The sequence below is a fragment of the Ovis canadensis genome, chromosome 13 (genome assembly GCF_042477335.2).
Source record: "Ovis canadensis isolate MfBH-ARS-UI-01 breed Bighorn chromosome 13, ARS-UI_OviCan_v2, whole genome shotgun sequence".
Taxonomy (NCBI): domain Eukaryota; kingdom Metazoa; phylum Chordata; class Mammalia; order Artiodactyla; family Bovidae; genus Ovis; species Ovis canadensis.
The window spans coordinates 61,709,717-61,734,749 of NC_091257.1; the positions used below are offsets into that span (position 1 = coordinate 61,709,717).

Genomic DNA, 25,033 nt, shown 5'->3' on the forward strand with positions numbered 1-25,033 from the left:
CACCATAAATATTTTCCACTTTGAAAAAGCGTCTAATTTAGTAGTTAGAAAGCTGGGCTGAAACAAAGGGCAAAGATTGCAAATGTGAAACTGTCCTTACCATGTAGCTCACAGGTGAAATTAAAATTTGACGATTTCTGACAGAGGCAAACCAACTAGTGATCCAGACTGAAGAACAGTTAACACAGCGTATGGGGATGAAGTGGGGGGTTTGCAGAGTTTGGAGATCCATAATCTTATTTTGGCTTCCCTGGTGGCTCAGAGGATAAAGCGTCTGCCTGCAGTGCAGGAGACCCGGGTTCGATCCCTGGGTTGGGAAGATCCCCTGGAGAAGGAAATGGCAACCCACTCCAGTATTCTTGCCTGGAGAATCCCATGGACAGAGGAGCCTGGCAGACTATAGTGCACAGGGTCGCAAAGAGTCGAACATGACTGAGCGACTTCACACACAATCTTATTTTAAAAACATAAGAGATAAAAATACATTGTTCGTCATTTTATCTAAAAATGTAGCTGAAAATTTAAAACTTCTCTAACATGAAATAGTTTGGAGATGATAATCATCTAAATTGAAATAACTTAATGAGATAGCAGTGAAGAGCAGAGTAACCATGTTATCTCATTGTCCTGATCATGTGTATTTGAGTTGATTTTACTGTATTTGGTGTTATACTGAATTGAGCACAGAAGTTTGCTTTGATGGAGACTGAGGTGCACAGAGGGAGATGCTGGGAAGTAGCCTCCCTAACTCCAGACTTGCAGCCTGTTTCCCTGCTGGTTCTGGATGATTGCTCTCTGACAGGGAAAAGTAACCAGGATGAATGAAGAATACACATCTTGTAAACAATGTGTATGGTGTGATCCCTTTTCTTGCTGAGAGAAAATTAAGCCTCTGTAAGTAATAGATTTAGCAGAAAAAAAAATCTGCTAACTACATACTTACTGAATAGGTAAGGATGTGATATAGGGAGAAACGTTCCTTTGTATGTTACTCAGCTCTTAAAATGATTTTTTAATATGACATGGATTGCTCTCATCAGAAAAAAAGGGACAAAACTACATTAAAATAACTCCTAATTTGGGGAGTACTATGTTTCAACCTTGTGTCTTTGTTGTCCCAGCTAGCTGAGGGCTTGGAGGATGGCAGTGGCACTAAGAAGATGTAGTTACCTTGTTGAGTCCCAGCAGCAGAAGTCCTCAGAACCTTTGTTGCCGACTTGACCCCACTTACTTGGCATCTCCGCATGTTTGAGCCTGGCTGGCTGTTTGCATAGTGTTGATGTGTTTACTGCATGTGCGGGAACTCTTTCTTTAGACCTTGTAGGAGCGTGATCAGCTCAAGGCTGATCATGTCGAGTGTGTTAGAGGCTAAAAATGGCACCACAAATAACAGTGGGTACAGACTGCCCACTGATGGCCTTCTCCATCAGCTCCTTCCTTGCGGGGCCTCTACTTTGGCTTCAGATGGGCTTTTCCCTTTTTCTACCATGGCGGTGTTGGCCATTCCTAGTTGTGTGCTTTCTTAGAGTATGAAGACAGCTCTGTGTGGTCCTGAGATTGCCAGGATGATTCCTCCTGTAATTGTTTTCTGTGTGAGATGCATAAGCACACTGATCATCTTGGAATTGAACCTGGAAGCTAACATTTGGGTCTGTGGCACCCTTGGCCGTTATGTAGTTTACTTGTTTTGATTATTAAAGTAGGTGTTTTGAAATTCCTAAAAATCTTGCTTATTGAGATTGGTTTTTCTCCCCTCACCTGGTTTATCTCCTTGGACTTTTTATTTCCTGCTGCTGCTGCTGCTAAGTCGCTTCAGTTGTGTCCAACTCTGTGCGACCCCATAGACGGTAGCCCACGAGGCTCCACTGTCCCTGGGATTCTCCAGGCAAGAACACTGGCGTGGGTTGCCATTTCCTTCTCCAATGCAGGAAACTGAAAAGTGAAAGTGAAGACGCTCAGTCGTGTCCGACTCTTAGTGACCCCATGGACTGCAGCCTACCAGGCTCCTCCATCCATGGGATTTTCCAGGCAAGAGTACTGGAGTGGGTTACCTTGCCTTCTCCTAGGAGGGTATTAATGGAGAAAAAAGATCACCTGACTTGGTTAATAATCCTGGAAATACAAGTTGAAACAACAATGAGGAATGCACTTTACTCACCATTTTGGAAACAGTTATAAGGTTGGTGATCAGTGTCAGCACAGGTGTGTGGAAATGGGTAAGGCTGAGGGTAGCTTAGCACCGAGGTGGAAGACACGGGTTCTGAAGCCATTCTGGGCATGATGCCTGGCCAACCCCACCACCGCTGCCCTGGTGGTGCATATCCTGTCTATGAGTGAGGAACGGTCATGCCTATCTCATGGGCTTGTGTGAAGAAGACATGAGTTAACATACGTAAAATGCTTGGAACAGCATTCTGAGTCCACTCAATGGACTGTGAGTGAAAACATAGTAATATTCATTCACTCTTAGTGGGATTGCACAGTGACACAGTCTTTTGAGAAGGTGTGTGCGTGCATGCTTGGTCATGTCCGACTCTTTTCAACCCCAAGGACTGTAGCCCACCAGGCTCCTCTGTCCATGGAATTCTCCAGGCAAGAATATTGGAGTGGGTTGCCATGTCCTTCTCCATTTTGAGAATGTATTTAGGCTTTATTAAAATTTTTTGTTTAAATTTTAAATGTGTATGCTCTTTGATCCTTCCATTCCCTTTCTAGGTATGTACAGAAATATTTCCAAATGCATACAAATTAAATGAAAGAAAAATGTGTTCATATTATTGAACACCATGTAATAATTAAAGCAGGTTAGTTCATTGGTGTGTCCAGGACACATCCTGTATGTGTTAACATGCACACACCCATGTGGGAAGTTCTGTAAGGTGTTTGGTGAGAACAGCAAGTTGCAGAAGAATGTGCACATGGGGTTCTGCTTCTCTTTGGTGTAAACACATTTGTATGTGCACATATTTTATAGGCAATAGGGCCAAAAAGGCTGGAACTTCACTCTTAACGTGGGTAGTGGCTGCCAGAGGAGGGAGTGGGGCTGGAGGTGAGCAGAGTCTTAGCCTTCTGCCGTATGTTCTCATGCAGAGCTTACTGTGTCCATCCGAAGGGTGTGCTCACGTTACTCATACCACGGTTTTAAAATCTCATGAAAGAACTTACAGTGAACTAAAAAGTGCCTAGTCTTCTAGGCCAGAGGCAGGGAAAGTGTTGGGAAAGGAGACAAGATGGTTGGGCAGGGGCTTGTCTGTGGGTCTGAATCCCCACAAGCCCTTCCACTCACACAGGCAACTAAGTTAATATTTCTGAGCCTTGGTTTTCTATTTTGTAAAATGGGAAAGTAGCAATGCCTCTGCAGGTTCACGGTCATGAGTAAGTTGATGTGTAAATGGCTCAGGACTATCTGGCACATGAAACACCCAGTTGAGCACAGCTCCCGCTCCCTCCATGGCACAGCAGGTCCTGCGGAAAGGTTGGGGGACAACCAGGATCGCAGGTGTGTGAGCAAGTGAGCAGCAAGGCCAAGTACTGTGCCTGGGAGTTAAGGTGCTTCTGTGTTGCCTTCTTGGATGTATTTTGCAAAGCTGCCAAGAATGTCTGACTTGCAGGGACTCTGTTAAATATAATATATGGCATAGATTACAGTAGTGCAAAGTTAGTCCTGTTGGTTTACATTTAGGTGAGCCTTCCCATAACTCAGTCTTCCCATAACTAGCATTTTACAGACATAATTGAAAAATTCCTGTAATAAATGCAGTTCATGATTTTAAGATATTTAAATACTGGATGTTGGAAAGTGGATCTCGTAACTAAGACAGACTGTATACACTGCTAGGTCATGAAAGAACTTCTCCCTCCTGGCTTCTTGGTCACAACGTATCAGTTCTTAAATCTTCCCATACTTGGGATATGTCTTGGCTGGTTCAGCATTTTGCCTTCATGTGGATTTTTAAAATGAAAACAGTCTTACCTATAAATTATATTAAGAATGTTCATTTGCTTGGGCTTTTGTAACAGTTCACAGCTCTGGGGTCTTAGTCTCTGAGGTTAAGTTGTTGGCAGGGTTGGCTCCGTCGAGAGCTCTAAGGGGAATCTGTTCTGGGCATCTCTCCAGCTTCTGGTGGTGCCAACAACCCTGGCTTATAGACCTATAACCCTTTACTAACTACTTATTTTCTGCAAAGACCCTGTTTCCCAATAAAGTCAAGTTCTGGATACAGGGGGTTATTAGCACAGGAACATGTCTTCTGGAGGGAACACAGTTTGGCCCACAGCAGGTGCTCAGGCTGATGATTCTGACTCTCAACATGGGGTCTTGACTGAAGATGAGGGTGAGGGAATCCTGGCCCCCTTAGGGTTTCTGTGGGGCTCCTCTTTCATTTTACAATTTTATTGGGGCCTTTGGAAAAGATACAGCCAGGAGATCAATATCAGTTCCACTGTTTGGGGCTCATTTCCAGGTGGCTTCATGTGGGTCTTATTATTTGGGCAACTTTGCTTTTGTATTCTTTAGTCCTACTCTTCTTGATTGTTACAGATGGAATAGTTTGATTTTCAGACTCTTACTTTTTTTAAATTGAAATGTAATTAGTATATATGCTTCTTTTTAAAATATACCAATAACTTGATTCAAATACCCATTATTGCAAATTTTAGCTTTTGTTTCCCCATTTATGTTTTTTAGTTTCATTATAAACCTTCATGAAATACTTTAAAGCCATATGGCAGACTGCTATCTATAGTTTGTATTTTAGGTCCTAAAACACCTTAGGCGTTTGTATTGGGTTGGCCAAAAAGATCGTTTGGCTTTTTCCAGCAATCTTATAGAAAAAATATTTGGGAAATTAGAGAAACAAACGTGATGTTTACCTAAATTATACTCTCTCACTTTGCTCACATTGAAGAATCTTTCATTTTCAGGGATAAAATCCACGATCCTATAAATATTTCATTTATTAACTGATCTAGTCGGCAGACATTTTTTACTGGACACGACTCCAGGGGTGGGGGTTTAGCAGTGACCAGAGGAAAGCCCTTGCCCTCATGGAGGAGGCCTGGGTGGATGGTTAGAAGGTACCTGTTGTGGAGGAGGGCATGGAGGTGCTGTTAATGGGGTGATGAGCCACCCCGGGGGACAGTGAAGGAGAGGCCATGAGGCACCCTGCCGGATGCGAGGAGGAGGCCTGGGCCCAGGGAAGTGGGTGGGCGTGGAGGGTGAGCACCACCAGATGCTGAGTGGAAGCAGTGAGGACTCGAGTGGAGGTGAGCTGGGGCGGTGGCAGCAGACCCGGGATGTGGGAAGCTGTACCTTCCCTAACCACCAAGCACTTGATAGCTGGTCTCTCATCCAAATAATTGCCAGTTCTTGCAACTGAGAGTGTGTACACTCAGCATATGTCTGACCTGGAGGCCACACTCACAGTCTGGCATTTCTACTCACTGCTGTCATTCTCCTTCCTGGAGACTTGAGTTTCCCTTCTTAGCCATTTTCAAACCTAGAAGATCCAACCTTGCAGGAGGAAAGAGTAAGTTGGAGGAGTTGGTTGGTGTCTAGTGGACACATGTAAGGGGAAGGCAGGGAGACAAGGGAGCCCTGTGGAATTTCCATGCTTCTCAGGAGTCTAGCAGTTTTTAGGAGCAGACCTCAGTGTGTCCTGAGCAGAGAACACAGGGCATGTGACAGCTGTGTCTGCCGTTAGGACCCAGAGGGGCAGCCTTGGTGTGCAGGTGGCATGTGGACACGCGTGTCTGTGTTCAGACAGCTGACGTGCTTCTAATCAGACACAACCTGTCCTCATAGGCCTACTGACGACAGCAACCAGCCCCCAGGCCGTGGCGTCCTCTCCATGCATGGGCTGACCTACGGGGTCATCCGGGTGGACTCGGAGGAAAAGCTGTCTGTACTCACCGTGCAGGACGTCGGCCTCGTGATGCCTGGAGGTGAGGGTGGGTGTGGGTGCAGAGCCATAGCCTAGAGAACTAGCAACCCCAGCCTTTCCTGCAGGGCCCGCCTTGATGAGGAGTCTGAGGTAAAGATGGAGCTTCCCATGGGACAGGGAGGCTTTCTGTTCAGACAGGCTCAAGAGACTGGAGCGGTGTGCTGTGCTCATTGGTTTCAGGGCTCAGACTGTGTCCTGGAGGCTGTGTGCGCTGGCTGACGACACACGCCATGTGGTCTTTTCTCAGTGTCATCCTCATGTCTGCATGGTGTGTAAATCCCGTTTACACCCTAAACTTACAGCAGCGCACAGCTATGAAATGTTGTTTTACCGCAACAAGAAAATCACAACCTGCTTCAGGGACTGTGAGGGCCTATTCTCTTTTACTTGTGGTTTTGCTGCAGATGCTACTTCTGTTTGTGTTCTTTTTTGTATCCATTCATTTCTCCTCTCTAGCTCCCCCCAACTCCCTCTAAAGTAACCTGTGCTTGCTGTTCTGCATTCAGCCATCATGTGTTCAGTGAAGCCAGATGGGGTTCCCCAGCTGTGCAGGACAGACGAAGTCGGGGAGCTCTGCGTGTGCGCGGTGGCCACGGGCATGTCCTACTACGGCCTCTCGGGTATGACCAAGAACACCTTCGAGGTAGGTGGCAGGTGAGCCCCATCAGACAGCTTTTGCCAGGCGTGTGGAATAGATGTAAAAAGGAGATGGTGATTTCTCAATAAAACATGTTCATGGTAATTAAAATGGTTGTAGTTTCTCCTGCCGTTTTTTATAGCTTTTAATAAATTTGGCTTAGCAGCCTTGTTTTCACCTCATAACCAGAGCTGAGAAAAAGCAAGTACAGTTTCTCTAGAGGCCCGGCCTTTTTCTCATTGCCATTCTCACCCATCTAGAAAGAGCAGCAGCTGATGGGTGGGGGCTGAGGAGCGCGCAGCCCTGCTGAGGGGGGCATGGGCAGCGGCCTCCTCGGGGACCGTCCGCCTCGGCCAAGCATTTGCACTGCATGGCTGCCTCCATCATACAAGCGTGTGCCCATGCTGTGTGCACATGGTGTGGCGTGCAGTTAGCACACACATGTGCACACTGCCTGGTAGACCCAACATTCTCAGAATTCTTACCATCTCACCAAGTGTGCTGACCTTAGGAGGAGCACACTTTGACTAAGTTGTATGTTAGCAAATACAACTGCAGAGTTGATTGGGGATAAATTTTTTAAAGGGCTATAAATAGAACTTTGGGTGTGAACACATGTGATGTGGCTTGTACAGGCAGATCTGTTAAGTCTGGATTCAGGTTTCTAAGTGCCCTTGAAACTGAGCCAGACACAGTCTAAATAAAACATATCTTCTTTTCTGTGTGGCTTATGTGTTAGGTGGGAGGAAACTAGGGGTCGAGTTTGAACTCATGGTGGGGCTGCTCCCTCTATTTTTGAGTGTGTTTCCGGTAAGGAAGATCGCAGTATAATGAACAGGAATCATTTTACTACTGACAGAGGTTATTTAAAGTGTGCCTTGCTTCTCCATTGAATCATTTTTATGCTGTGGTTTTATAAGTAGAAGAATGAATTAATGTTCGTTAGACTGTGGCAGGTCTATTCAGAGGGCCCTGTGTGTGGGCCGGGGGTGAGCTGTGAGAGTGGGAACGGGGACGGGGGATGTGTCCGCAGGCTGGTGCTCATGGCAGCTGTGCAGACCTGGGCTTCTCCCACCAGGGCCAGGTGAAGAGACCCAGCGGAGGGAAGCAGGAGCAGTGGGTTCCACGGAGGAGGGTGGAGGTTGGGCCCTAGCAGGCACTCAAGAGTTCCTTGTCCCCAGGTGTTCCCGGTGACGAGCTCAGGGGCCCCAGTCAGTGAGTACCCCTTCGTGAGGACGGGCTTGCTCGGCTTCGTTGGCCCTGGAGGGCTTGTGTTCGTGGTGGGCAAGATGGACGGGCTTATGGTGGTCAGCGGGCGCAGACACAACGCCGACGACATCGTGGCCACAGCACTGGCTGTGGAGCCCATGAAATTTGTCTACAGGGGAAGGTGGGTGTGCTCTGTGTTTGGTATGGTTCTCCACAGGCTACACTTTTTATATAAAGCTGCAGAAAATTGCTTAAACTAATGGGACTCTGTGTCCTCCTCTGTACAGTGAAGCCTCTGAACTCTGATTTCTGAGATTCTGTGCAGTTCTTAATGTCCAATTTTATGAAAAATTTCTGAGTCTGATAAATGTATTTTCACTAGATTCTCCAAGTTAAAGAATAATATCCATTAGAAAAGCATATTTTTAATTAGTAAATTACACAAAGAAAAGAACCAAGCATTTATCTTGCTGTAGTTCATTCACCCAAAGGTAACAAATGAGCCATAAACTGCCTGGAAACTGCCTCAGGTGGGTTCCTTCTGGGTGGTGTCCCTGTCCCCTGCTTGGCACACAGCCAATGCTGGATCACTGACCATGGCTCCTGAGGTTTTGCTGATTTGCAGGAAGTCAGCTGCTCTGGGTTTCGCCCTGCATAGCTGAGCTGGCAGGAGCAGGAAGACGCAGAGCTTCTGGTTGGGTGTAGCCCAGCCACCTTTGTGCAGAAGACCCCCCAGAGGGCCAGTCTGTGCTTCTCCTGAGAGACTCTGGGCTAGCAGAAAACCATTAGCTCCCCAATGGCAAGGTTCTGCTCATTGGGAGAATATTGCTTCGCAGGTACAAACTCAAGATGCAAACTGCAGGGCCCAGTAAGATTCAGCAGTTTTGATACCTGCACAACTCCTATCTGTCCCGAGGCTTGAGGCCCATTGCCCAAGCTGCGGCAGGCTGCTTCCACAAGAAGAGTGGCAGTCGTCCTCCACCTGCCCCCTGGCTTTGTCAGACTTCTCCCCTGTGCTTTTGTGGGTGAGCGCCTGGGAGTTGGAAGCTGCAGTTTTCATTTCCTGGGGAGTAGTTGGTGCTGAGAACTCCTGAGCTCTGTGGTCATATTATCTGTGAAGCCCTTCATGGCAGGGCCAGTCATCTGTGAGCATCTCCAGCGTGTGCTCACCACCATGTCCTGTCTGTATCCACAGAATAGCCGTGTTTTCAGTGACTGTCCTGCACGACGAAAGGATTGTGATTGTGGCTGAGCAGAGGCCAGACTCCACGGAAGAGGACAGCTTCCAGTGGATGAGCAGGGTGCTGCAGGTAGCTGGCGCCTGCCCCGAGCCCCCTTCCTGCTCACGTCATTTTCCCGGTGCCATTGAGTGCTCTGCTTATCCCTCCTTCTGACCAGAGACTCATTAGCCGCCAAACCTGGGCTCGCCTCCCAGGGCGGGGAGGTGGGGGTTGCTAAACAGACCCGGCCTAGGGGTCAGAAGTGTGCAGAGCTGCTCCCATTCGCTCGTGGAGGTCGCAGCAGGAGTTCCTGTTATGACCTTGAGAGCGTGCTTTTTTCCTCCGAGTGTCCGTTCTCACGTGTGTGGTGTTGCACACGTGCTCCGTGACCTGTGTGTTCTGCTTGGGTTGGCGACCTGCCCTCCTGACCTCAGTGTCTCCATGATGGGAGCTTTGCAGGTGCTGCCTGTGCTTCTGCGTGGTGCGCTCTGCACAGTCTGAGTATTTGTTCCTTGTCTGTTCACCATACCTGCTTCACATGCTTCTTTCTCTTGTGGCTTTCCAGGCAATCGACAGTATACATCAAGTTGGGGTTTATTGTCTGGCCTTGGTTCCAGCAAACACCCTCCCCAAAACCCCACTCGGGGGCATCCATTTGTCAGAAACCAAGCAGCTCTTCCTGGAGGGCTCACTTCACCCCTGCAATGTCCTCATGTGTCCCCACACGTGCGTTACAAATTTGCCTAAGCCTCGGCAGAAGCAACCAGGTACGTCTGAAGGGCTTTGAGGGCCTGGGGTGGTCCTGGGTCTGGGCGAGGGCCACACCGACCCCGTTCTCAGCCTTCCTTTTCTCCAGTCTCTCATCATACACTCTGGCAGGTCAGCCTTCTCCTGAACACTGTCTTGCTGCCACATGTGGGAAGAAGGTAGTGGAGTCCAGGCCCAGGGTGAGGGCCACTGGGAAGGAGAGGTATTGGCAGTTCCCAAGCCCAGCCTCCCTGGCAGGTGTCAGACCTTCTTGAGGAGTCTGGCAAAGCACCTCTCAGGGTCACCGCTCCTTCCTACAGACGTTAGAATAAAGCCTGCAAACCTGTTCGATAACCTACAGCCCTTGGAGCCTGTGAGGAGTTCTGCAGCTTCATTTGTGGTGTCATCATGATGCTGAACATTTGTCTGCTGCTTTGCAGTTTAGGGAAAGTGAAAGTCGCTCAGTTGTGTCCGACTCTTTGTGACCCCATGGGCTATATAGTCCATGGAATTCTCCAGGCCAGAATACTGGAGTGGATAGCCTTTCCCTTCTCCAAGGGATCTTCCCAACCCAGGGGTCGAACCCAGGTCTCCTGCATTGGAGGCAGATTCTTTACCAGCTGAGCCACAAGGGAAGCCCAAGAATACTGGAGTGGGTAGCCTATCCCTTCTCCAGTGGACCTTCACATCCCAGAAATCAAACCGGGGTCTCCTGCATTGTAGGCGGATTCTTTACCAACTGAGCTATCAGGGAACATGTAATTATAAACCATCTGATTTGGTCCTCCTAGCAACGATTATGCTCTTTAAGGTGACACCCAGTTACCAGTGAAGAGGAATTTATTGCAAGAATGTGGTGCTAGTATAGTGATGGAAAGCCCCTAGCTCCCAGGCTTGGCATGCAAACAGACCAGGGGGGCGGCTGGGCGAGCCCAAGGAGTGTTAGAATGACGAGTAGCAGGCCTAGCACAAGCTGCCCACGCCTCCACACATTACTGGTATTAACCTGTCTCATCCTCTTGGAGCCTTAAGGAGTGTGGGCGTTCTTGTCTCCATTTTACAAGGAAATGAGATCATGCCACAGAGGGGTTCAGGAACTAACCCAAGGCTGTAGGGCCAGAGTATTGGAGAGACAGACCCAGGCCTGATGCTCTTTGCTCCACTGATGAAGCATGGCAGGGCAGAGATCACAAGTCAGCTAGAGATGGTTGATGGGCCCTGGGTACAGTGCAGTGGTGGTAGACGTAGGAACCAGGCCACCTCCAGAAGTGAGCTTGATGCAGTGAGAGTGAGCAGTCTCTCCAGATGCAGGTGGGGACACCAGTGCTGCAGGAGGAACGGGGTCACCCACTGGCTGACCACCATGCTCTGCTAGCAGAGTAGCTGGTGGGGCTGGGCCCGACTCCCATGGCAGAGCTGATATCCTCCTTGAAAGAGCACACAAGGCCTCAACTCTCACTGCTTTCCGGGCACCTTAGGTTGGCATTTACCAGTAATCTTTTTCTAAAGTTTTCTAATATTCTCAGATTCCTTATTAATGTTCTTCCTCTCTTTTTTTCCTCTTACCTCCATTTTGTTGTTTTGACCCCTGTTTGTGGTGTGGAGGATAGTTATTTCCCAGTGAAGCACCCACTTCTTCACATCCTGTGGGCACTGGCTTCAGGTGGCCAGCCAAGAAAAACACAGGGCGCAGCCCTTCATGAGCGTGAGAAATGAATGGGAAAAAAGCCTGGCATGTTTGCACTGAATGGACAAGAGTTTCTGGGCTCCCCAGGGAGGCTTCACTCACTCAGCCTCCCTTTCCCTCCTCTAACCCTGTTCATTCCTGGACACCTTGACCTGGTGTCCTGGCCTCCAGTGGGCCCAGGTGCTGGGACACAGTTGGTGGCCAGAGTTCAAGACAGATGCTTAGGATGAAGGATTGCTGGTAAATGCATGACCACTGCAGGGCTGCAGTACTCAGATGTCGCTGGATGACTGAGAACTCTGGACAGGGAAGTGTGACCCCGCAAGTGGGCTCTGAGAACCGGCTGGTCACCTGCCTCTTGGGGCACTGAGTAGTGCCAGGGCATCCGCACCATTCTGAAGCAGCACAGAAGGCACAGCTTCATGTAACTGGCAGTTTTAAGGAAGGATTCTCTAATGGTATCTGGTGTCTCTGATCTGTTCTTTTTAAATGATGAAGGTTATGTGACTCTCTGTTGTCAAAAAGCTAGTTTTTTCCAGCAAATACTGAATGCCCTGCACCAGCAAACAAAGGCGGTGGCCTGGGAGAATCCTTAGAGGAGATGCTGAAAGCTTTATTTCTGTGCCCCCTCACTTGAGGTTTGCTCCTGTTTGTCTTTGTTTTCATGGTAGTGACTTACTTGAAACCCTGTTCTTAATCAGGCTTTTCAAAGTCACATCTTTGAAAGGAAATCAGAGTAAGCTCCTTCCTGAAGTGGGAAGTCATATTTTCAGGAACTTCGCTCGTCCTACCTCACGTGTCACCCTCATGTGTGTGCTGCTGCTGCTTTGCAGAGATCGGCCCTGCCTCTGTGATGGTGGGGAACCTGGTGTCTGGGAAGAGGATCGCACAGGCCAGCGGCAGAGACTTGGGCCAGATAGAAGACAATGACCAGGCCCGGAAGGTGAGAGATGGCCTGGTTCCTCTTCACTCCTGCCCAGATGCTGTGTCACAGGTGTTACCGACTCCCACTTGCCCTCTCTGCCAGCCCAGTGTTAGCATTGATGGCCTTTCTTCCTGCCTCCCTGCAAGACCCTTCTGTAATCTTGTAAGGAAGGCGTGATTGCTGGGGTGCAGTGTTTTAGGACCCCTCACGTGGCATAGAAATGGGTGGGTGACGCAGCCCATGACCAGCAGGCCTGAAGCGAGCATCTGCAGTCCCTATCCTGTCCTGGTGTTCCCTGCACACTTGTTCCTGGTTACCCACCAGCCCTGATTGGACACTCACACTGCCTCATGGCCACCTTATAGTGAGGTTTCAGTCCTTGGATCTTTGCAGTTCAAGGAAGTGTCAATTCAAAACCCAAGTTTAAAAGCCAGACATTCTTAAAGCAGCGTTGGGAGTTGTAGGAGGAATATTTAGGCCCCACTCCACATAAGCATCAGACACACAGTTTGTCCCACGCAGCTGCAAGTCCCCATTACAGCATTTAGCCGGAGAACTTCAGTGATTCACCAAAAGGTGGTCCCACTCTGTGTGGGCTCCAAGGAAATATGACAAAATCAGCCATTTAAGATGTTGCCAGTTGGTAACATGTAGTAACATGTTCAAAGAAAGTGCTTGATGACCATGTTCCATACCTCACACTGCATTTCTATCATAAAATGGATTAAATGTGGTGATTGCTGTGTCGGTGACATGAAACAGGGCCGTCCTTGTTACTGCAGACGTGTTAGTGGGTGCTTGTGATCTGTGTGATCTCAGGGCTGTTGCGTGCCTTCAAAGGTGACCACTGTAAACACAGCAAATTTAAGAGAGCCCGTTTTTGAAACAGGGTAGATCTGAGTCTATCATTGCAGCCCCCAGGAATCATTGTTGCAACTGGTGGAAGCCCCAGGAGAAGGGATGTTTCTGTGTTGACTACTCTGTCTATAAGGGGAATGGCATCTTCCCATCCTTGGGCAGATTTCAGAGGACTTCCCTCGTGGTGGCACGGCCCCAGCCCTCCAACTGCTGGGTCTGAATCAGGCACAGTGAATTCCAGTCACTGCCAGGAAAGCATTGTAAACACCTGCTTATCCTGTCGATTATATTTGTCAGAGATTGTCTTTTCCTGTCTTAAGGCACTGACAGACCCTACTGTTAGATGCTGAGGCCAGCCCAAATGCCCAGGACGGTCTGAACCTAACAGCTGTGCTCTGTTCCAGTTCCTGTTCCTCTCGGAGGTCCTGCAGTGGAGGGCACAGACCACCCCTGACCACGTGCTGTACACGCTGCTCAACTGTAGGGTGAGGCCCCACCTGTGTACCCTGGTGTTGCCTGTGTGCTCCATGATTTCATGCTGCTGTTTGATACTCTCCATTCAAACCTTTCTCCTCAGTCTTACCTGAATCCTTCTGTTTGTTTGTTGCTATTTTGATTGAGACCTTTCACATAACAAAGGTTACTTTTTAATATAAGGGTTTGAGTGTGTGTGTGTGTGTACATGTGCTTAGTTGCTCAGCTGTGTCTGACTCTCTGCAACCCTTTGGACTATAGCCCACCAGGCTCCTCTCCATGGGATTGTTCAGGCAAGAATACTGGAGTGAGTTGCCATTTCCTCTTCCAGGGGATCTTCCCAACTCAGGGATCGAACCCATGTCTCCTGTGTCTTCTGCATTGCGGGCAGATTGTTTACCTGCTGAGCCATCAGTTGTATATATACACACATACATTTATGTATGTATGTATTTATGTACTTATATATACACACACACACACATATATAATGTGTGTATATATACACATATATTTGTGTATGTATATATTTTAGCAATATTTTTACAGTATCTCCCCCTAAATGAGCGGAGAATGTCTACAGTAGAGAACAGTTGTGGATCTGTGAGGTATTTATGTTTCTTTTTATTATTTAACTACCTTTTTTTTTTTGGTAAGAAGTCATGTTTTAGTTATAGGCTTTTATTCTTAGGAGTGAAAATAATTTTTGTAATTAAGGTTCATTTTTACGTTTCTCATTAGAAAAGTAAATCATCAGATTGTGCTCCATAATAGTACTTAAGAGTAAGGCCTTAAATGCACAAGTAAACAGTACTAACAATGAGCAGTAAATGCAGAAGTCTTAAAATATACCTGTTTTTGTTTGCTCTGGAAATGAAGCCTGAAAACTACATTTAATTAGGTCTTCTTGACTAGTGTGGATGCTTGCAACATTAAGACATTGTAGCTCTTCAGAGATGCAAAATATCACAATCTTTGTGCACAAAGGTGCCCCTTGTCACTTAGAGCAATCAGTTAAAGACAAGTGAAAGGAAATGCCAACAACAGAAGTCCCTCCCTAAATCTCTTAAGTTGGACATCCAGCTGCAGACCAGTTTTGCAGTGATTTAGTTTGTAAAAGTACCTTTGGTCCTCCTCTGACTCAGCTCATCTTGACCCTGCATGCTGAGCTGACCTCAGCAGTTATTGTTCACTGTGTCTGTTCAGACCGACCCCAGGAAGAGCCTTAGAAAGTGCTCCCACTCCCCAGCTTCTGTAAGAAATGCTTGCTATCCCTGCCGTTTGGTGCCTACGCTTGAACCCTCTTCCCAGGATTAACTCTCTTGGCTCAGGGCCCACCTGTGCACCTGGGGCATGAGCCCGGTGATGTGGTTACTAGGAGCCCTGTGTCTGATCTGAAGCCAGCCTGCCTGCTGCGTTCATCTTTCTCCCTTGGCTCTGCCTCAGCCTGTAAACACAGATAAGACTTCTTTTCTGGCACTGGTGCCTGGTTGTATCCCAGTTACTGTGTAATCATTGCTTCTGACTTTCTTTGTCCTCTGCCCTGGCATTTCTCCTGGAGACCGTTGGTGACTCCCTTTTTTCTGCAGCATCTCTTGTGTTGTCTGGTGGTTCCCAGCAGCACCTCCAGAGGGCCCACTGGAGCTGGAGCCTTATCCAGCCTGGCCTCAGCTTCAGGAAGGACTCTTCTTCAGAGCCCCTTCCCTGAGCTCCCTGAGGGTGACCCTTCCAGAGCTCTGGGTGAGAGGAAGTTTCATTGCTGTCGCAGACACAAAGATTCAGAAATAATTTGGTTGTATTGGTAGACTGTAGTCCTGTCAGCAAGAGGAAACAGCTGGTCCAGCTACGTGTCGCTTGGGGGCTGGCAGTGTGCCGGACAGGTCAACTGTGTCCCCATTCCCAGATCCTGAGTTCACAGTCCTTTGCTACGGCCAGACACGAGGTCACTGGGGAAATGTGTTCACCAGAAATGAGTCATATTCTCTAAGGGGTGAGTTGTGGAGGTCAAGGCCACACGTAAGCTTACTTCAGGTCAGCGTGGGGACAGCATGGCCCACAGTAGTAGCCTTCCTTCAGACAGGAAGCCTTCCTTCCTTCTGTCTCCCAGGCCTTCTGATGTGGCGGCAGATACATCCACAGAGCTGGATGGGTCAGCAGGGAGTTGGTGTCTGCACTCATCCCTGTCCTCCCAGAGCCCTGTGTGTACTCAGCACAGGTGTTCAATCTGAGCCGCAGGTCAGGAGCATCCTCTCCATGGCGGTCACAGTGGAATTTCCATTCACCCAGCCTTCTAGCTCAGCACCATCCAGTAGAAATCAGCACAAGCCACATGCATAGTTTAATATTTTCTGAAAGCAAAATTTTGAAAAGGTGAGAAGAAACAGCTGAAATTCATTCTAATAATCTGTTTTGCTCAATATTCCCAAACGTTGTCCTTCCAATGCAGGGCCTCAGGCCGCTTCCAGGCATCCTCCATTCTGGACGGCCCCTCAGTTGTTGCAGGTCCCAGCTGCGTTGTGCCACCTTTTTACTGCCCACAGCACTCATTTGTATGCCCTCCTCCACGGCATCGTAGTCCACAGTGTCGGAGCTGTTGTGCTAGGCTTGTAGGCAGAAGTGAGGATTCGATTCACTGCAAATCAGGAAGGACTTATGTTCTTGGAACTTATATACAAAGAGCATCTGTTACTTTTTAAAGAGAAACACCAGCCAACACTTTTAACTTTTTTACATTTTATTTTTTATTTTTTTGAAATTTATACAGGAAACTCAGCTTTCTTTTATTGCCTAGTCTTCTCTTCCCTGGTGGCTCAGAGGTTAAAGCGCCTGCCTGGAATGCAGGAGACCTGGGTTCGATCCCTGGGTCGGGAAGATCCCCTGGAGAAGGCAATGGCAACCAACTCCAGTACTCTTGCCTGGAGAATCCTATGGAGGGAGTAGCCTGGTACGCTACAGTCCATGGGGTTGCAAAGAGTCGGACAGGACTGAGCAACTTTACTTTCACTTTCTCTTCCGATAATACTAATAAAATTTATCAAACATTATAGCAGAGTGAAATGCTCACAAGACCTACTTCAGGTATTTCAAGGAAGATAGAAGCTTCAGAACCTTGATCCGAACTTGCTCAATGTCTATGACCCAGGCAAAAGAAACGTCATTAAATTTTACAAAATTAAGTGTATTTAATAATTTAATAATATTTCACATCTATGTATATACTCCCACGTTTTAAACTATACAACAGTACAAAGATGGGCTGGCACAAATACAGATATATTTAGGACCAATGAAGGTAGACGATAAACACACAGCCAATAATAATTTGAGGCCTTCCCTTTTGAGATTCTGAGGGTTTGAAAATCCAGATGCTGGGAATGGTGTCTAGGGAAAACCCAGGTGCACAGAGATGAGCTCTGTGTTTGCGCATGCTTCCTCCATGAAGGCTGTCCCTCCCATCTCTGTGCATAAGGGGAACCCGCTGACTCTGCAGGGACACTCTGTTGCAGAGTCCACCCCAGACCACATTAGGAACTGCAGAGAAACTAGGAGCTGCAGAGAAACAGCCTGAAGCCCCGTGAGCTGGCTGCACCCTTGAGATTCCCCCCCCTCCCCGTAGCCCCTCCTGCAGGCTGCAAAGCACCACCCACCTGCTCAAGCTTCCAAGCTCCTCGAAGACGTAGGAAGTAGTTTTTTTTCCATTTGTTCTGTTGGAGATCCATGCCTACCGGCCCCGGGGTTCTCCGGAGAGAGAGGTGTGCATGTGATAACAGGGGTCATCTCTCTGCCTGGTGTTTGCACTTAAGAGCCTGGGCCTGCCAGGAGAAGTGGAGACCCTCATGTTCTCGCCCCGTGCCACCCATTCAACCCCTGGCCCCTCATTCAACCCCTGGCAACCAGAGTGCCCACTGTAGGCTTTCGGGAAGGAAGAAAAACAGCCGGCTCCCAGGCACACAAGAGCTTTTCCTGTGTTCCTCGTGTAGCTAATGAGATGAGGACGCCCTTCCATGAAAATGTTTAATTTGGAGAAATCGCTGTTTTCTCATAGAATAGACACCGATGGGGAAAACAGATTACTTGCATGATCTTTAGAGTTGCTTCCATCACTGGTGAGTTGGGAAAACAATTTTTGCAGCGACTTGTACTCAAGCTACCCACATGTATATGTGTGCGTCTCTGTGTATTTACATGTATGTATATATTGTATGCTGCTGCTGCTGCTAAGTTGCTTTAGTCGTGTCTGACTCTGTGTGACCACATAGACAGCAGCCCACCAGGCTCCTCTGTCCCTGGGATTCTCCAGGCAAGAATACTGGAGTGGGTTGCCATTTCCTTCTCCACTGTTTTTACATTTTAAAATGTGAATCATTTTTGGCTTTTTCTTCATTCCTGAGTATGTTTTTACTTTAATGTAAAACTTTGCAGTGGTGCCATGTTTACAGTCACCTACACTGAAATCGTTGTCTTCAGAGTAGCAGCTGGGTGGTGGATCATCCTGCATTGCTGTTTTGTCTTGATACCAGCCAAGACTTCTGTCAGGGAAAGTCAGCCCTAATTTTCTGTGATGTACTTTTTCCTAGAACCTTCTTATGCAGTGGGTTTCTGTACTGAAAACCCAACTTTTTCCATGAATGTTGATGAGGATGCCAGCTAACCACTGACCTGAATATAAACGGCATTTTGTTTTTTGTCACAGTGAGAGCTTTGGAAAGTGAAATGCGTGATTGAAAATTAGCTTTTCTCCTGAGGCGAAGGGCCCCATGACAAGTGGTGTTGCATGGTGTGGGGCTGACCAAAGCCTGTGTTCTCTGATGCTCTCTCAGTGTTGAGCCTGCAGGCAGAGACTTGCGGAGGAGGCTGTGCTGGGCGTACTGGCACCAGCCTGCCACGAGGGGCCCCAGGTCTGGTGTAAACCCTGTGGGTGGGAAAGGGTATTTTGAAGCAGTGGCAAAGATTGCTGAAGGACAGAATGCAGGTAAATCTCACCGTTTTGAAGCATCTGGAGATGGATGTTCTCGGAACCAGTGTCAGAGCGTTCAGCTACTTGTGAGTCATCGGTGCTTCTTGCATCTTATAGGCTTTGTCATGTGACAAGAAAGCTGATACTGATAGAGGATCAGCGCTGGCTCTCTGGATAACTCAAAGAAGAGCAGTTGCAAGAGTTTAATAGCTCAATCCCAGAATGCTCGGTTCTTAAGATAAGACCCGCTGATGGACCAGCACAGGCAGCAGGGTGGTGGCGGGAGTCCCCGGTTGGTACTGCTGCCCTACCAGCAACTTGACTGTTCCCCGGCCACAGCCAGAAGTGCAGTGCTGGCATTCCTCCAGGATAGCTGGCATGCAAGCATGGGGGCTTGGAGTGGGAGGTGGGGGGTGGTGGCCTGGGCCTCACCTCGGTGTGCTAGGGGCTGGTGCCCCATCTTCACTTAGAAGACCTTGCAGGACTGTTGGGTGGAGAGGGATATGTTTTGGTTCATGCGCACACATGTGTTGCACAGGAGAGATTGCTCAGAGGACTGGTCCAGCTGCGAAGGCACCAGTTCTCAGATTTCAGCTGGATCCCAGACACCAGCCTAGTAGGTCTTTCTGTGTCTACCTGGCTTTGCCACATTCTGCTCTCTGGCTCTTCTACTTTCTGTATCTTTTTCTGTTTATTTTTTAACCTTCCTCACAAGGAAGATGATTGAGGAAGATGTTTGGGATGAGAAAGTCCAATTCAGAGAATTGTAAGCATAGCCCCACTGTAGGGAGGCTGGTCTCAGCAGGAAGGGGCCTGAGCCTGCCTGGCAGCTGCCTAGGTGGCCCCCCTTCTCCACCGGCCTATGTACCCCAGGCCCTGGTGATCTATGCACCCCAGGCCATCAATGATCTCATGAGTGTTTTGGGCAAATGCCGGCCACTGGTATATATATCCTTTTAGGGTTCACATCCAACTGGATCTTGCACATCCCGTGCAAATGTTCAGCTTGGGTGGCATTTCTAGTGTCTCTTGACACATTTCAAGTCACCAGGTCACCCGGTATCCTTTAACGGCCCCTAAGATTCTGGTCTCTCCTGTCCACATTTCTCCTCCCACACAACCAGCTGCTCACACCGCCTCCCTGTGGACAGTCTTTTTCATGTCACTCTCATTGGAAGCTCCCCACCTCAATAAATGCATCAGGCCCTGGTGCCCACCATCCTGTATCCAGCTGCAGGGTCTTCCTCACCCAACACTCCTGTCAAGTTTGCACTTAGTGTCAGGAGAGGTCCTTCCCCCGTTCATCCCTTTAAAGTCGGAATTGATGATAAATCAGTTTTTAAATAGCTGTAGACAATGATCTCTTCTTACCTGGGAATATGTGCAAATAAAAAGTGAATCCTCAAGGGAAACTTTTTTGGATAAGTTGTATGTTTATAATTTGTAGTTTATTCTTGCTTTTATAAATAAAGAGTAAATGTCATGTATTTTGATATCTCTTAGTATCTGTTTTGCTACTGATTTTCATCCTCAGTGTTTTTTAAGATACTTTTCAATCCAAATGTGTTTATTTGTTCCTGCATATTTAAAAGTCTACATTAAATGAATTTGACAGTTCTCATTTTTCCTTTTTTTTTTTTTTTTTGGATGGTTGCTTTTCTGGGAGTTGGTTTGTTTGTTTTCTGACTTCCTTGACTTTTGATGTAGTCTTTTTTAAAAACAGTTTCAATTAGTCCTATTTTTCATAGTTCAGATCCTCCAGATTTATGACTAATTTCTTATTGCCCATGACAGTTACATATAAGTCCCAAAATTACTAGATTGATTTTGTTTTGCCAGTAACTTTTTAAAATGTTTCTTGTTAATGCACATGTATCTGGAGTCATCTTTGGTGTTGTACTTCCTAGCTACTGGGGAGGAGAGGAGAGCAGAATGCCAGTGGTGGGTGGTCTTTTGAGGGGGTAACGAAAATGTTCTGAAGCTGACTGTGGTGGGGGTCACACAACTCTGCAGATACATCCACTTAATTGTACATTTTAAATCAGTGAGTTGTATAGTATACAAATGGCATCTCAAAGCTGTGATGTTAAAAAAATATCATACCCATTTGTTCTTGTGATACTCAGGGCACAATAGCAAACTCACTGACGTGTGTCCAGCTGCACAAGCGGGCTGAGAAGATAGCCGTGATGCTGATGGAGAGGGGACACCTGCAGGACGGGGACCACGTCGCCCTGGTCTACCCACCAGGTAAGAAACGGGGTTGTGCAGACCAACCCCTGCCTGAAGAACCCTGCATCACACCCATCGGTGCTCGATGGCCTTGCTGTGTTACCACCGAAATGGGCCCCGACCCCAGCCTGGCTCACAGTGTGGACTGTGTGCTGTGTGCTGTGTGCTGTATGACTGATGATAGGGGCACAGACAGATCGGTATTTCACGGAGACCTTTGTATCGAACTTTAATAGCTATCTGAGGAAGTTCATTTAATCAGTAGTTAAATACTTGACCACTGAGTGGATAATCAGGAAGTGGAGTTTAAAGACTCCTTAGAGGGATGACAGCAGTGAAACCTCTGGGCTGCTTTGGCTTCCTGTGCCTGAGAGAACAGGGCCACTGGGGGCTGCCATGAAGTGTGACAGACGCGCGGGGCCCCGTGCCTGCCTGGCTGCTCCAGGTTGGTCGTCCTGCTGCTGAGTCTTACTGAAGACTGCTCCTCTCTCTGCGCAGGGATAGACCTCATCGCTGCATTCTATGGCTGCCTGTATGCAGGCTGCGTGCCCATCACCGTCCGTCCCCCGCACCCACAGAACATCGCCACTACGCTGCCCACCGTGAAGATGATCGTGGAGGTAATGCTGCCTGCAGGGTCTGGCCCGAGTGCTAGTCTTGTAGACTACAGAGCCTGGGCTCCAGGGCTGGTGTGGGTGTCTGTAGTCCCAGTGGTGGAGGGGGCCCAGCCTCTATGTTCTAGCAGCTTGCTGTTTTGCTCTGGAATCAAGATAGCAACTTGTGCATAGAGTTAGGGACTAGAGAGCAGTTTTGCCACAATGCATGGGGATCAAATCCACTCCCTAGAGAGGGTACCGCTCCGGACACTGGGCGATTCCCCACCAGCCCAAGCAACAAACCAGGAGGAGTGGGGAAGTCGGGCGTTTTAAAGTTTCTTTCCTCAAGATTGAAAAGCAGCCTATTCCTTTTTGAAAGTACAGTTTGTTTTAACTTTTTTGTTTTTGTTTTTGCCTGGTGAAGTTTAAGAGGATTAGGATAAGTTTTTCCCCTTAGAGGAAGAACCCCAAGGGGCATCACAAATAAATACTTGTTTATAGTTGTGTCAGAGGACCTTCAGGGTTGTCACTGTGGTAGTAAGTGCTGAGGCTGTGTGTGGAGAGTGAGCGTTTCTGGAGGATGGGGGTGTGGTGAGAGTGGGTAGTTTGGGAGGTGCTTTCTGAGGTGATGGCCACACAGTTGACACCACTCAGCTCTAGTAACTGCCGGGGCCTCAGTCTGCACGAGCTCTGCTCATGTGGTCTGTGGTCAGATTCCCAGTCACATGGACCTCTGCTGGCCCTGAATGAGGCGGCTGTGCACGCAGCCTACCCTGGAGCTACACAGCTTCCACGTGGTGCGCAGCTGGCACGCGAGCAGGCATAGTCCCCTGTCCTTTACCCTCCTCCTCTCCGTGCCTTGTTCTCTGACCCTCAGGTGAGCCGTTCTGCCTGTCTGATGACAACACAACTGATCTGTAAATTGTTACGGTCCAGGGAGGCAGCTGCGGCAGTGGATGTCAGGGCCTGGCCCCCTATACTAGACACAGGTTGGTTCTCAAACTCACCAAAAATGTCTGTTTGCTCATCTGCTTTTCCACTAAGTCAGAGATGCTAACAGCTTGTTTTCCTCTCCAGATGATTTGCCAAAGAAGCGGCCTGCCCAGATCTACAAACCTTCCAACCCAGACACGCTAGCCTATCTTGATTTCAGTGTGTCCACAACCGGGATGCTAGCTGGAGTGAAGGTGAGAAACAGTCTGAGTAGTGTGCAGTTAGCAGGCCATACAGCAGTGCTTAATTTTCATTCTTATGTGTATAGGGCTCTGGTGGGTCCTGGCATCGAAACACGGAGAGAGGTATATGCATATATGTGTGTTTTGGTCAAGCTATAAAATGTGTGACCATTTCAGTAATTAGCTAGGTTAACTGATTATTTCCAAATGTTCAAACAATTTTTTAGGGGCTTCACTAGCCCCTAGTAAAAAAAATTGCCTATGTTTCCCTTTCTTGCTGGTTCTGCGATCCCAGTATTCTATTAAAAAGCCCCGTGCACAGGAGTTCCTTGCATTTTTAACACGTGTCTCATTGTAACAGGCCAGAACGCTGCTTGTTGCTGTTGCTTTCTCCCATCAAAAAAAGGAACTAGTACGTGTGTCACCTGAGTTAGGACTCTCCCAGGTTAGGCAGGGTCCTCAGCAAGATGCTGTTCAGTTCTCTAGCTTCAGGAAGCCCTGCACCTATGATTCACCTGATTGCTGAGCTTGCGTATTTTCAATTCTCCGGCTTGACTTTTTTTTTTCCAATTTTGTATTTGTAGTAAAATATGTGTAACATACACTTACCACTTAACCGATTCAAGTGTATGGCTCAGTGGTATTAAATGCGCTCACAGTTCTGTGCCGCTGTCACCAGCACTCACCTCCATAGCTCACCTTCTAAACTGAGACTCGCTCCTACCTCCAGCTTTCCGTCTCTGAGATTTTGACTGTTCTAGTACCTTGTTTGCAGTCCATGGGGTCGCTAAGAGTCAGACATGACAGTGACTTCACTTTCACTTTTCACTTTCATGCGTTGGAGAAGGAAATGGCAACCCACTCCAGTGTTCTTGCCTGGAGACTCCCAGGGATCAGGGAGCCTGGTGGACTGCCGTCTGTGGGGTTGCACAGAGTCGGACATGACTGAAGCAACTTAACAGCAGCAGCAGCAGCAGTACCATGTTTACTTGGAATCATACAGTATATGTCTTCTTGTGTCTGACTTATTTCACTTAGCATAGTTTCTTCAAGGTTCATCCATGTTGAAGTATATATCAGAATTCCTTTTTAAGGTTGAGTTAATATTTCACTATATGTGTTTACCACATTTTGCTTATCCATTCATTTTTCAATGGATACTTGAGTTGCTTTCACATTTTAGCTATTGTGAGTCATGCTGCATTAAGCATGGGGTGTATAAATATCTCTTCGAAACATGGCCTTTAACTCTTTAAAATATATATCCAGAAATTGAATAGTTGGGTCAAAGAGTAATTTTATTTTTCTTTTGGGGGGAATTGCCATACTCTTTTCTACAGTAGCTGTCCCATTTTACCTTCTCACCAGTGATGCACAGTTTCCAGTTTCTCTACATGCTTGCCAGCACTTGGAATTTATTTTCTGCTGGTTTTTCTCTTTTGAATGTCTTCTTTTCCTGTGGCTGAGCCTCATGGCTTGTAGGATCTTGGTTCCCTGACCAGCGATTGAACCTGGGCCTTGGCAGTAAAAGTCTGGAATCCTGATGATTAAATCACAAGGGAACTCCCTGGGCATTTCCTTTTGTTTGTTTGTTTGAAGTAGCCTTCCTAATGTATGTGAGGGAGATCACACTGTAATTTTGATTTGCATTTCTCTGAGGATTAATGATATTGAGCACCTTTTGGTATGTGTTCTTTGGAGAAATGTTTATTCAACTCCTTTGCTGATTTTGAATTGATAGTTTTCTTATTGGTGTTGAGTTTTAGAAGTTCTCTGATACCCTTATCAGTTACATGGTCTGCAGATATTATGTCCCATTCTTTGAGTTGCCCTTTTACTCTGTGTGTTAGTCGCTCAGTCGTGCCTGACTCTTTGCGACCCCATGAACTGCAGCCCACCAGGCTCCTCTGTCCATGGGATTTTCCAGGCAAGGATACTGGAGTTGGTTACCATTTCCTTCTCCAGGGGATCTTCCCAACCCAGGGATTAAACTCTGGTTTCCTGCACTGCAGGCAGATTCTTTACCGACAGAGCTACAAGGGAAGCCTCTTTTACTCTATGGATAGTGCCTTTTGATGCAGAAAATTTTTTAGTTTCTGTGAAGTCTAATTTTGTCTGTTTTTTTTTTAACCAGTGCCTTTGGTGTCCTATCCAAGGAAGCATTTCCAAATCCAGTGTAGTGAACTTTTGTCCCATGTCCCATGTTTTCTTCTACAAGTCTATTGTTTTAGGTTTTAAATTTAGAACTTTGATCCATTTTCTGTTAACTTTGTTTATGGTATTAGGTTAAGAGTGTAGCTTAATTCTTTTGCATGTGGATATCCAGTTTTCCAAGCACCATTTATTGAAAAGACTGTCCTTTCCCCATTGAATG

The 25,033-nt window shown here is 47.5% G+C and overlaps 1 protein-coding gene and 1 non-coding gene across 8 annotated transcripts in view; both read left to right on the forward strand.

Annotated features, from left to right (window-relative positions):
• Positions 1 to 25,033, forward strand: part of DIP2C (disco interacting protein 2 homolog C) — a 308,047-nt gene that overhangs the window by 240,202 nt on the left and 42,812 nt on the right. For 5 of the 7 annotated variants that reach the window (XM_069547940.1, XM_069547941.1, XM_069547944.1 and 2 more), the window contains 11 exons: positions 5,804 to 5,943; positions 6,449 to 6,585; positions 7,761 to 7,969; positions 8,984 to 9,098; positions 9,574 to 9,775; positions 12,276 to 12,385; positions 13,630 to 13,710; positions 20,783 to 20,906; positions 21,387 to 21,508; positions 22,362 to 22,473; positions 22,562 to 22,671. In XM_069547940.1, coding sequence (XP_069404041.1) covers positions 5,804 to 5,943; positions 6,449 to 6,585; positions 7,761 to 7,969; positions 8,984 to 9,098; positions 9,574 to 9,775; positions 12,276 to 12,385; positions 13,630 to 13,710; positions 20,783 to 20,906; positions 21,387 to 21,508; positions 22,362 to 22,473; positions 22,562 to 22,671 — 1,462 coding nt within the window. The remainder of the gene's footprint in view (positions 1 to 5,803; positions 5,944 to 6,448; positions 6,586 to 7,760; positions 7,970 to 8,983; positions 9,099 to 9,573; positions 9,776 to 12,275; positions 12,386 to 13,629; positions 13,711 to 20,782; positions 20,907 to 21,386; positions 21,509 to 22,361; positions 22,474 to 22,561; positions 22,672 to 25,033) is intronic. The other 2 variants (XR_011248191.1, XR_011248192.1) reach the window with 1 other exon arrangement.
• TRNAS-GGA (transfer RNA serine (anticodon GGA)) lies at positions 16,499 to 16,570 on the forward strand. Its single transcript has one exon. It is a non-coding gene; the product is annotated as a tRNA-Ser (tRNA).